Here is a 12,660-nt window from a genome sequence, read left to right as displayed (position 1 = left end):
GTGCCTTTGCTTGTAATCTAAGATAGGTCCGTTGCGGGAAAATCTAATTTGTTTGTAAAAGCCAAAAAGTATCTTCTTAAAGTTGCTGTTGGCAGGCCATAAGGTGTGCCAGTCTAGAGCTATGGTTTTCTAGCCTCAGACCAAAAGCTCTTAAGTAATACAGTGCCTACAAGGGCCTTCCCAGCAGGTGTAAGTCAGTCTGTTGGGTAGGTTTCTGCTTCAGTTGTTTGYATACTCTGAGGCGTGCATCTCACTTTTTTTGCACTGAAGGTATTCTCTGGCACAGTATTTACAAGCTCTATTCTTATTGCCATTTTGTGTGTACAGAGTGCTGCTCAGGATGAGCCTGAGAGCTTATTTTAATTTCCAGGCTCAGGARAGCAAACATTGCTGGTGCCAAAAATACCTTGTAACCAAAATAAATGTATTCAGAACAAATTATCAGTTGTTTCTTGAGATAGAGTCAGAAATCATTTTAACTGAATAAGGAAAAATTATGTTACTTGAGTTTTCCTGTCCCTGTGTTGAAATCTGTAGAACCCATTGATGTTTAAAATGCCTTTCTCATTCACCATAAATGCGTATTCTGTTCCAGTTATGGCACTGAACATTTCAGGAGAAGTTAACACACGTGTGCCTTACGGTCTGCAGCTGGATCCACATACTGTGTGTGGGTAGAGTTAACTTTATGGAGGATTGTAAATTCCAAAATTGCAGTTCCAGCCTAATACCCAGGAATAGRTTGAGATTTGTGTATCACTTATGTAGACTCTAGGTTTAATTGGAATTGTAAAGTTACAGGACACAACGTTCTTAAAATCATCCGGCASAAGTAATTTTTGCAGCACAAATTTTTAGTAACCTCAATGTGTTTTTTTTTGCTCTGTAAAAGAAACTAGTATATTATAAAATATACTGTACAGAATCTGTTTTGGAGGGAGGGGTTGTTTCGGTTGGTTTTTTGTTTGGGTTTGGTTTTGTTGGTTTTTTGTTTTGTGTTCTTTTTAATTCACTGCCTCTCATGTTTCCCTTAAAGAAACAAACAAAACACCAGCCACTCAAAGCACTTAATAATGTTATGAATGTTCTAATTTCGAAGTTGATGCAGTGTGTGCTTAATTGCCTGCTAGTATTTTTAAACTGGTCTTTGAGTATTTGTGTTTGTTAGTTCCACTGATGGCTTTGAACAGACATGCACAGCTTTAGGGGATCACCACTCTTGTACTTCATGTTTAGACCTTAACCGTGACATGGAGGGCTTTCCAAGTAAAAATCACAAAAACACACTATGAATGTCTTATGTTTGAGTTGTTTTTATCAGGATTACTATACATGCTTCTAAAAAGTTACCATTGTACAGAAAAGCAATAAATTTTGTAACTCTTCTTAGAACTAAGGTATTGATGCATATTCAAATATATTTTATTTTCAMATGGCATGAATATTTCACAGTAGTTATTTCTTTAAGAAAAGTCTGTCARCAGTTGCTATCTATGCTGTTAAATGCTTGAATTTTAATTTTGGGATCCTAGCCTGCATAAACTCATGTTGAAGCCACTTTAAATACTTCAGAGTCTTTTAGCATCTGTGTTCTATGGTTGTATACATGTGAGAAAGTGACCTCAGCCAAAAGAGCACGCTGTCCAAAGAATACCTGCCTTTGTTCAGCTTTTTCCTCTCTTGCTGTTTCCAAAGGCAAAAGAAATTAAAAGTTTGGAAAAGCAGGTATTCAGAAAATAGTTTCGTTGTTTAAGAAACATAACAAAAGTAAAACTCCTGGTGCAGATGTATGAATTCTTAGAGGTTTTGAGTATCACAATTACATCTTTAGGAGAGCACCATGCTCACACTTTACAGGTGTTTTTTTGGTCACCAGGCATCAGCTCCAGCCTGTTCCATATTCTCCCTGTTCTGTCAGCCAGGCATTTTCAATACAGGCAGCACTGGATATCATAGTTCTCAACTTTAGCCACCAGAGGGGATGAACTCTGCTAAATCTAGAGACTACATGAAGCAACTGTCTTGTCCTGTGGATCCTAATGGAGTTTTGTGACCTAGTTTTCAGGAATATCACCTCACTCAAGAATGGAATTAGTGGCACAAACTGGCAAAAGTGGCACATACTGGCATAGCCTGTATTCCAGATGATCCATGACACCATGGGAAAAAGATGTTTCCTAATGGTCCTTCGCYATCCTCACCTAAAGCAGGCAGAACTTTTCTATTCAACAATAAACTTCAAATGCTTTAAAACACYATCTGTTGCTCTAAGGATGCCTCAGTCTGATCCCTGTTTCCACAGCGTGTGCTAAAGAGATGCCCTAATTCCAGTGTGTTCTCTGCTCAAATAGCAGGAAACCTGCTTTCCTCCTTTTCTTGAAATATGCCAAAGAAATAATGGAGCAGAGTGGCTTGCTTCACTGTTGAGCTAAAATGTTACCTTTGTACCAGTCTGGAGAAATAATTTTCTGAAGATTTCCAAACTTTTTAAGGTTAATTTCCTCATAAATCTGTGTGCGCCAGAATTATACAAAATGCAGAGATTCACTGGTCATTGTGAGCTCTCTGTCTCCTCACTCTTATTTCAGCATAACAACAAATTTGAATTTTGATCCGATGGTACAAAAATTAATGGTATTGTAGTATACAATAAGTATAAGTATACCTCTTACAAATCTTCCTCCAACTTAATTTKTCTTGACATCTTCTTGTGGATGGAGCAGGCCGCTAGTTTACCTACTGTAACTTTGTACCTTCCTCTGCACAGGCTGGTTGAAAAGCCAGATTAAATGGCCTTTTGAGAGTTCTTGGGCCGAAGGTCATATCCTAAATATATCCATTTTGCTGTTTACATCTAGCAGAACGTCTTATAGGCTCTGAGTGCTGAAGCTGGACCTGAGACAGCTCTGAGATACATAAAATCAGCATTGAGTTTTGTGTGAAGAAAGCCCTGTTTGTTTCACCAGAAGATGGAGCTCTCTGCACTCATTTTGACTGGAACCTGCCTTTTTTTTTCTCTTACTTCAGTATTTTAAAAGGTGTTTCTACAATAGTGTTTGTGCTTGCAGGAGAGTCCCTTTCAGCTTTAACGGTTTGCATTTTTTCCATAATGCCTGTGAATTGTTTGAGAAAATAAGGTGGAGAATCATTAATTCCTAAGTGCTAAAACACAATCCAGCAGAAATCTTAGGTTTAGCTTTAATTTTAATTTAGAGGRAAAATGCACCAACGGTTTTTATAGGGTTCCTGATGGATGAAATTACATGATGTTTCTGTAAATTTTGTTAAGCACYGAATTATGTACAGATTTTTTTCTCATACAGGTATGAAGACTTGTTGTTAAACTRCTACTATGTGTAAAAGAGGGTATAAGTAAAACATTTGGTTTCAGACAATTACATGGAACAGGTGTTTATATTTAAAAGAATAYGTTTGTATATGTAAATGTGTAGATAGTCTTTCTTATAAAAATGTATTACTTCCTCATGAACTTATACCAATGCAGGAGATGGTCATTCATATGTAAAATTACTAAGTTAGAAATGAATAATTTTGTTTCTATTTGATAAACTTTGTTCATTTACAGCAACAGGTTCTCACTCTTTTTACTGTGTCCAAAGGATGGCAAATGATACAGCAATATGATACACCCCATTGTTGACTGATGGAGGATGAAGCTGGTACAGGACTTTTTTAGTGGTATTTGAGGGTGAAATACATCCTTGGAGATGGATAGATTTTTTTTTTTCATAATGTCAGTTTGTTTCCTCTTATTAGAGTTAGTAATTTCTCTACTTTTAGCAGCCTTCTCCTATCTTTGACTCATTAATAGCAATGAGTCTTGCTTTTGCTAATGCAGCTATGTTTCTTCARTGTGCCTGTCTCCAGTCTGAGGGGATGCCCAGTGGATATTACAAATGGGGAAAATGCACTGATTATTGCAGCTATGTGCTTTGGGTTGAGCTTGCAGTCTTAAACCAGCATTGCTTTATTCTGTTCTCTATTCATCATCCAGGGATAATTGCTTTATTTCTAATTGATTTATGTTAAAGTCCTGTGTTTTCTCTAAATAACCAATTCTTTCATGTGCAGTTATTTGAGCTCTTTCTCCAGATTTTCTTATAACTYTCTACCAAATGGAGAAAATCATGATTGCTAGGCTGTGCTCCCTTGTAATAGCTTTTGTAGTGYTCACACAAATCTCTAAAGCAACTGGATTCCTGAAGCATCTTAATTACATCTCTGGAGGTGAAGTAGGGTTTGTTGTTGTTATGCCGTGCTAACATTTGAGTGCGTTAACATGACACTCCAGTGGGTCCTTGGAAAAGCCCTTCTGTAACGTGGAGCCGGACATTCCAGCGCTGACTGGAAGTGACCTCGCACTGTATGCTCAGCCACTTCTGCTTCCACTGTTCACGCTGYCCATGCTCTACCCTTCACACCCTGCTTATGTGTGTTCTTAAAGGCCTACCTAACCACACACACTGTTTTGGAGCTGTGATACTTTACATGTGAAAAAGGGAACACAGCCACAATTAAGATTTGTCTTGCTTCTGCTAAGCTGCTCTGGGAGTTCAGAATGGTGTCTGGTCTAGCTGGTTGGTCTGTTTGTCTTTCGCAATGTGTTGGATAGTTGTGGAGTGTGGTATTAAACTGTGGCTTAATCAGGGAATGGCTCAGAGGGTTGGGTAGGGCTGGGGGGAGGGAGCTGCACACAGTTTTTATTGTGCATGTCTTTTGATCACTGCTAASTTTGGTTACTAAGTGAGAGAACATATGCAATCATGATATCTTTGATGTGATATTTAACTCTGGGTGTTTTTCAATCAGCTTTTCAGATGCATGGCTCTTAAATTCTGTAGTTAATTTGCAGTGACCACAGCTGCATTATATAGCAGGTTAATATAACCACAGAAGTATTTGTACCAAGAAGAAAGAAGTTSGTCTAAGTCCTTCATTTTTAAATTTGAGCTATATTGCTTCTTTCCCGAATGTCTGATCTGTCAACAGAGTGGCAGTTTTACAGCCACATTTATCAGGAAATTTGCTAACTACACTGGCTACAAATATTCAGAAACTGCTATACTGTGCAGCTGAGGACATACATTCTTAAAGAACCTAATCACATGCACAAGAGAAATGTCACAGATGTGCAGTAGTGGATCCAAAAAACTACCACTTTCCATGTTGTGGATGTGAAAAGTCAGAGAAACGGTAATTAATGTGTGTCCCTCCCCTCCCCACCCCAACAATCTGTATTCCTGTAGCATTAGCCAGATGGATCCATTACTGAGAAGTAATGGGGATACCTTTTTGTGGATCAATCTAAAAGCTGAAAGGCACAAGCATTTAGAAAATCCTGGTGCTCCTGAGCTGGTACTGGAAAATCTGCTTGTGATTTCCCCGTGATGCAARTTGCTAGTTTAGATAAGGGCTAGCATTTCAAGCACTGCCTGGCCTAAATTTGGTTTGAACAAGATTTATGCAGTGTTTGTGATCGTGGGCGAGTTTCAGCAGACCTTTTTAGCACTGGCCTTGGAGTCTAGAGGTGTTTCTTTTGGAGAACAAGTGAATGTTTAACACTGTAATACTTGGGCATTTCACTTTTCTTGCATTGATCCCATCAAGGTGCCTCATCACTTTTTGCATCTGTCTTATCAGCACACAGAAGTTTGGTTTTCCCCTTTTCTGTGTAAAATGCAAAGAATTTGCTTTTTTTTAATTTAGTACCTCATCCTGGGAAGTGCATGTCACAAACCAACTCCACCTTCACCTTCACCACCTGCCGCATTCTGCACCCCTCCGATGAACTCACACGAGTCACGCCAAGGTAAGGGATTCTCATAATGGCAAAGCTCTCAGCTCTAGCAGAGTTTCCCCTCTAAGCAAATGCAAATAATGGCATAAGGAAAGGCATTAGCTGCATTGGCAAATTACAACACACCCACAAATGATTCCTCCCGTTTTGAGTTACCTCTACCTGATTTTGAGAGACATGCGTGGTGTTTAAAAAAGCCAGTCAGAGTTTCTTAAATTTTGTTGTCTCTAGTTAAGACATTGCAGGATCAGACMTAACTGTGTTGGCTCCTGATATCCAAACCTGGCTACTCGTCATTTTAGACTAGTTGTTAATCCTCACATAGGGAAGTGCAGGATGTGATCTCTTAGAAAAAAAAAGGAAAGGTTTTTCCAGGGAGGAAGTTTAAATCTTCCCTCTCAGAAGAAAAAGGGATGTGCAGGTAAGGAAATCCAGAAATCCATGAGGAACAGAGGAGGAAATATGCCTTAATTGGAAGCAGGGAGATGTCTACCTTTTTCCTTGGTGTAATTGTTAAAAATGAGTTTGTAGTAGCCAGACTGAAGCTAATGAGCTGGTGATGCAGTAGCAGTTGGCAGTATAGACACTGCATGCCAACAGAAGGCTGTTCTGTGGCCCTATGGAAGAAGAAGATCTGAGAACCAGAGGGGATGTGTGAATTTCATACCTAAAGAGAGAGCTTTCCTCCCTTAGCAAATCAGGAGACAGAATGCTTATAAGGACAATGCCTCATTACTTTCTCTGCCCCTTCCTGCTCCTGTGTGGGCATGTACCATGTGTACGTCCCCATGCAGAGGTGTCATGCCTACACTTGTTTAGACATGAGATGGGCACTGACTGCCTGTGAAGGGCATGAAAAGTAAGGGTATTGAGTATGAAAACCTGTCAAGTGGAAAGGAAATGTATGATGTTTAAATGTAACTTTTCTGCTTCTCTTTCTGAACTAAGTTAGTTATTAGTGGCCTGGCTGGTTTTTCTTTACTCTTTTCTGTCTTTCCCCTCAGCACAATTGCAAGAGATCCTCTTATATAGCTGCACTGCTATTTTAGTTTTCTTGTTATTGTTGAATTGCTGTCAGTTGTGGTCATAATAAATACTTTGGGTACTAAATCTAACAAGTCAGTCAGAAAATGCATTTTCAGCTGTCTTAGTTAAATAGAAGTTCATCATTTGTTCAGGAGAACGAAGAGCAGAATAAACAAAATGATGTTTTCAGCAGACGTGTTTAAAGAGCTCCTCCTTACCAMCTATAAATGATTCTTCACAGGTCATGTGAGGAGGATGAGGAGACTGCRTTATGTCTCGTTGTGATGAGAGGAGGTATAGGGCAGACACTRTGACCCAGCGTGGTCGGGGGTGAGCAGCACTGCCAGCAGCATCTGTGTTGGCAGAGTCATGTACAAGGAATGCTAGTGTGTGTGGCACCAGCTAACCCAAGAGGTTTGGCATTTACCTGCCTGGTTGCATTTTAACCTGTGGTATCCCAGGTGCTGCTCTAACCTGACTAAATTTCATCCAGCTAAATGAAATGCTCCTTTATTCGTTTCTTTTCTCAATCTAACTCTGAGAYTGTCACTGGGCTGAGTTGCTGAGGCCACTTTGAGTCCGTTTCTGCTGTTGTATCCAGGCTGCCCTGTGGTGTTGGTCAGTTTGATGGGAAAAGTATTTCCCAGTTAAAGCAATACCAAAATGACCAAGKGTGCAAAAAGGCAACACCTGCAACTGCTTTCTTGCAGGGATGGCTTGTTTTTTTAATTGCACTGTAGGGTATAACTGTCCTGAAACATCGGTAGAAATACTAATCTACATGTCTGTGCAACTGAAATCTGTATCTGGAAGGAGTGAAGCTSTTGGAGTTAATAAACAGTTGGAGTGCTGCAGTTTTTGTTTTGTGACTAGGATACYTTGGAAGCCTGGTAATTAACACCGCATGTCTGGGTTTTTGAAATGTATACAGTCGTACTTTGTTGAAAGTCAGTTCAAGCCATAAATTCTCTTTCTTTTCTTTYCCTCACACTTCTCAACACTTCTGTATCCTGTGTTTAGCCATGTGGGAGATGAACCACAGTGCATCTGTGYCCTTTAGTTCCACTGGAAYAGGAACTGTGAGGGTCCAGCTTTARTYAGTGMTTAGAGAAGAATTGTGAACTAACTTCTTTCCCCTCAGCCCTGCCTTCAGAATGTGTGTGCTGCTGCAGTGGGTRTGCKTGGCCTCCTTAGCTCTGCTGGGGGAGACCCTTGTCCCCTGCCACTGGCTCAGCCCAGGCAGAAGGCAGAGGACACCAGGATGTGCCTTGGCACACCTGCCACATGCGCTGCCAGCCACAGCACACACGGGGGTGCAAGGAGACTGATTCCAGAGGCACTTAGTAAGGCTGCTTTTCTAATTACATCTGCCAGTTTTCTCAATGTTTCACTGTAATATACCAGGAGGAATATATGGTATTCCTCTTGTTGAATTGCAACTGCAATTCAACTTCCTCGGTTTCACTTGCATATGGYAGAGGTTGGTACAGTTCCAAATCACTGTTAGAGATCATTTTGGTCAGATCCTATTTAGCCATGGCAAGAGGATGACTTGAGTCTTTATAGCATCAGGCTACTATTTTCCTAATTAAGAAGGGCCTAAAGATATGCTGATTTTTACAGCACGGGACTAGAGTTTCTGGTATGATGTGAACTTGTGTCACCTGCTCACTGCAAAGCAAGGACCTAAATGATGCTTTAAGCTCATCAGAAGCTGCAGCTCAAAACATTCCAGGGTGTCTAACCTGACATGCACAGAAGTGTTGGCTACACAGAGTTTATTAATGTAAGGTGAAATGAGACTGAAAATTCCAGTCAAGACATCGTCTCAGCCCTTTTTGTCCATATGGGCAAAAAGGATGCAGTTCAGTCACTGGCTCAAGTCTTCTGGAAATGCAACCAGATTGTCTCAAAGTGGCTCTTTGATGCTTTTCTTTGTGCAGAGAGCCCAACTTAAATTTAAGCCACATGTTCTGGTTGAGCCAGTCCAACAGTGTAGTTCTGCTGAAGAAGGAAGATCCCACTCTCTCTCTCTCCCCTGTTCCTTCCCTTTCCAGCTGCTCAGTTTTCCCACTGTCTTGCACTGGCTTCACTTTCTGTCTCTTTGCTGAGTGTCTTCTACTTGCTAACGTGGCAAGATGAGAGAGTAGATTTCCTTCTCTGAACAGTGGTGAGCTCAGGTCAGTGTGTATATGTGGCACAGACCATAATTTGAGCATGGTTAGAAAAAGTTGGAAAGTTGGTTTTATTCCAAAGGTGCATGGAACTCTTGGGGAGTCTCTCAAACAGACATGAATTTGCAGTGTCATAGATATGCCACATGCCTTGTTTCTGAAATAACTGAGTACACCATCCCTTAATGAATGAGTGTTAGTTCTGGTCACTCAGAGGTGACACTAAAAAGTAAATKTCTTGCTTATCCCATTGGTCCAGTCTCTCTCATTTCCTTGTGTCCTCGAAACAACTGGGAGTTGAGACAGCTACTAGATCAGGAAGAAAAAGTGAAGGCATTGATCACAAACCTGTAAATAGTTTATCAGAAGTAATGTGGTGCTGAGTGTTAATGTGGTGCTGAGGTGCAGTGGCATTAATCCTGTGACACTGGGCTGTGAAGTGTGCAAAGTGGAGAGGTGTTTTGTAAGATCTGACTGTTCTGCTCTTGTAATCACATTTGTGAGGGGCTGGGAGCTGTCAGCATCCTGTGCACTCTCCACRTGGATAAAAGGCCCTGCTCAGGGCTAAAAATCTTGCCTGTAGTAAAGTTTAATTTTCTGCTGGAGAGAATAATTTGACTGCTCCTTTGCTTTCAGCCTTAACGCAGCACCTACTCCAGCTTGTGGCAGCATTAGCAATTTGAAAGGCACCCCGGTGGCTACTCCCTGCACTCCTCGGCGTCTGAGTTTGGCCGAATCCTTCACCAACCTCCGGGAATCCACGACGACCATGAGCACGTCCCTGGGGCTGGTGTGGCTGCTGAAGGAAAGGGGCATCTCTGCAGCAGTGTACAATCCACAGAGCTGGGACAGAGCCAGCAGGAGCACCCTGCTGAACACGTACTCCCCGAAAATGGCGATCATTCCCTCCACTCCACCAAACTCACCCATGCAGACACCTTCTTCTTCYCCTCCATCTTTTGAGTTCAAGTGCACCAGCCCACCTTACGACAACTTCTTGGCTTCRAAGCCTGCTAGTTCAATCTTGAAGGAGGTGAGGAATAAAAAGAACATCAGGAACAGCGAGAGCCAAACTGACGTGTCTGTTTCCAACCTTAATCTCGTGGACAAAGTCAAGAGGTTTGGTATTGCCAAAGTTGTGAGTTCAGGGCAAACRTCAGCTCCTCTTTTAACTGAGGACCAGGGACCTCTTCTCTGTGGGGCACAGGGACCAGTGAGGGCCCTTGTTTCTGGAGGCCTGGCACCAGACAGTCTCCCCTTGGGCTGCCCTGCCGTGACCAGTGCCATTGGGGGCATCCAGCTGAACACCGGCATCCGAAGGAATCGGAGCTTCCCCACCATGGTGGGTTCCAGCATGCAGATGAAAGGCCCAACGTCTCTCACTTCGGGGATCCTCATGGGAACCAAGCTCCCGAAGCAAACTAGCTTACGATGAAGGACTTTATTTTTACAGCTAGTCTTTTTAAATGAAAATACTTAGATTCTTTCTCCAGACTCCTCTTCCTTTCCCTGCCATCCCTTCATTGCCTCTTGAGTTTGACAAATCAACTTTGTGCCTAATGGGAGAAAYGTGTAAACTTTGTAAAAAATGTGTAAATATGTACCAGATCTATTGTAACTAATTGGATTATTTTACTGTTCAATTGAGTGCAAAAGGCTCTATGTTATGATTGCTGTATTAAGGTTAACTTGCTAACCTTTCAAAAAGGTAGTTTTTTTTAAGATGCACTGAAAAAAAAAGAGCAAAACCAACAAAAGATAACTTGACTAGAAAAAAGTGAACTCTGTAGCTAGCCTAATTTCAGTCAAAGGTGCATGGGAAGCTATTGAATGTGTTATGTGAGACCTCTCATTACATCACTTGAAGCATGGGAGCATTTGTRCTTCGTTAAATACTGAAAAAAGCACTCAGTTTAACATGTGGTAGTTTTAATTTTGCCTTTGTAGATGAGTTGAGCTGAGTTATTGGAGTGCCTGGCTGTTATGCCTGAATGGATGAAACTTTTTTTTTTCCCCCCTCTATTCTGTATTTTCCTCCTCCCCAGGATTATAAACTTGAACTAATACTGTGTTGAGGTCAGCAGGCCTACTGGGTACCTGGAATATTGATATATTCCTCCCACTGCCGTTTCCTTGGGCACGCTTACACTCTGTGCAACTTCTCTTCTTGTTGTTTTGTTTTGTTTTGTTTTGTTCTTCAATGCTGCACTGGATTGTGGAAGGGAAAATGCTTTACTATGTGTTGCTGCCACTGAAACATGCTTTGTCAGTGCACCCAAAGAAAACAGTTTTCACAACTCGTGAGGTAAACATGGCAGTGACTTCCTAGAAGTCCAAGTTGCGAAACAGGTCGACAGATAAGAATGTTATAAAAGAACATGTAGCAAAACCAATATTAGGAAAAGGTGAGCACTTGAAACCTCAGCAGAGAACCACAGTAAACATTTAGTAATGGAATGGTGCAGGYGGGAAAGAGCAGCTTGTAGTCCTCGTGCTGCTCTTCGTGTTTCATGCACATTGAAGACTGTGGCMTTGTAAGCAGGGTGAGAGTATTTCCCATCCATTTTCTGTTCTCTTCTTTCAGAGAAGCTTTTTTCATCCAAAGCCAGACCTTAGCATAGGTAAAAATATGGGAAATGCTTCATTTTTGCAGTGTTTTTTAAATGATGAAAATACCTGCCATACAAACATACAAACCCCTGCTTTTTCAGAAGGSAAACATTAAGACCTCACGCAACCTTTATTTGCCAGGCAGTCCTAATTATATCACAATTTTTTTCTCTGTTTCTCCCAACCTTCTGCTAGATGATGTAGAAAGAGTTGAAATACCTTGGAACTGGAACAGACTGGAGGGAGCTTGTTTCCAGAGTGGAGCTGAGACATAAATATTTTTTTGGAAGAGGGTGTGGAGAGGAGCAGAGCAGGGAGGGTTTAGCATCCACTTCCTTTTCCTTGCACTTCTTGTGGCATCTAAAATCAAGCTCCCCATTTGTTACCATTGTCACGCTACACGTAATTGCCATGAATTGCCATTTGTACCAGACTGTTACTAAATTATTAGCACTGATAATTTCTTGTATAAATGAAACTGTCTTTTAGTCTTTGTGACGAGAGATAGGTGGGTGGTTTGTTTTTTTCTGAATGAAGTAGTTATTGCAGTAGTGCTATGGACACTTAAGGATATTTTTTTGAGAAAGAAAAAAACACATTGGTCAGTTACAGCATGTGTTTGGAGACTTCTATTTATTCTATGAACTTAAAATGTTTTAGTAAAATGCCATCAGCTCTGTTTGCTGTTGTATGTGTGCACTTATTGCAAGTAAATTTAAGTATCTTTTTATTTGAATGTATCTTAAACCAGTAGATAGAATAACAGTTGATTCTGAAAAAAAGTCATGGACTTAATGGACCATTTTATATACCCAGAGGAAGAAAGCAATACCATAAGAAAACTTAAAGTGTAGAAGTTAATCATGCAATCGGGAATTATTATTTAGCCTTTAAAGRAGCTGTAGGAGCTGTCCACCCACCGGAGAAAGCAATTGTAACACATCAGAATGATGAAATTTAATTTTTTCTTCACTAATATCAATAAAATAACAGAAAAGTTGCATGGTGTGTGTTAGTCAACTTTCTTCCTTG

The 12,660-nt window shown here is 40.8% G+C and overlaps 1 protein-coding gene across 10 annotated transcripts in view; it reads left to right on the top strand.

Annotated features, from left to right (window-relative positions):
* Positions 1-12,629, top strand: part of TRAK1 (trafficking kinesin protein 1) — a 128,646-nt gene extending 116,017 nt beyond the window's left edge. For 7 of the 10 annotated variants that reach the window (XM_057381057.1, XM_057381054.1, XM_057381053.1 and 4 more), the window contains 2 exons: positions 5,728-5,830; positions 9,655-12,629. In XM_057381057.1, the coding sequence (XP_057237040.1) occupies positions 5,728-5,830; positions 9,655-10,453 (902 nt within the window). In that variant the 3' untranslated portion in view covers positions 10,454-12,629. Of the gene's footprint in view, positions 1-3,586; positions 3,681-5,727; positions 5,831-9,654 lie in introns of those variants that run through there. The other 3 variants (XM_057381061.1, XM_057381060.1, XM_057381063.1) reach the window with 2 other exon arrangements.
* The last annotated feature ends 31 nt before the right edge of the window (positions 12,630-12,660 follow it).

This window comes from Malurus melanocephalus, unplaced genomic scaffold (assembly GCF_030028575.1).
Source record: "Malurus melanocephalus ecotype Western Australia unplaced genomic scaffold, MMel_1.1 scaffold_489, whole genome shotgun sequence".
In the NCBI taxonomy this organism is placed as follows: Eukaryota; Metazoa; Chordata; class Aves; order Passeriformes; family Maluridae; genus Malurus; species Malurus melanocephalus.
The sequence above is the reverse complement of the archived record's forward strand: the minus strand, read 5'-3'. Positions and strand labels throughout refer to the sequence as shown.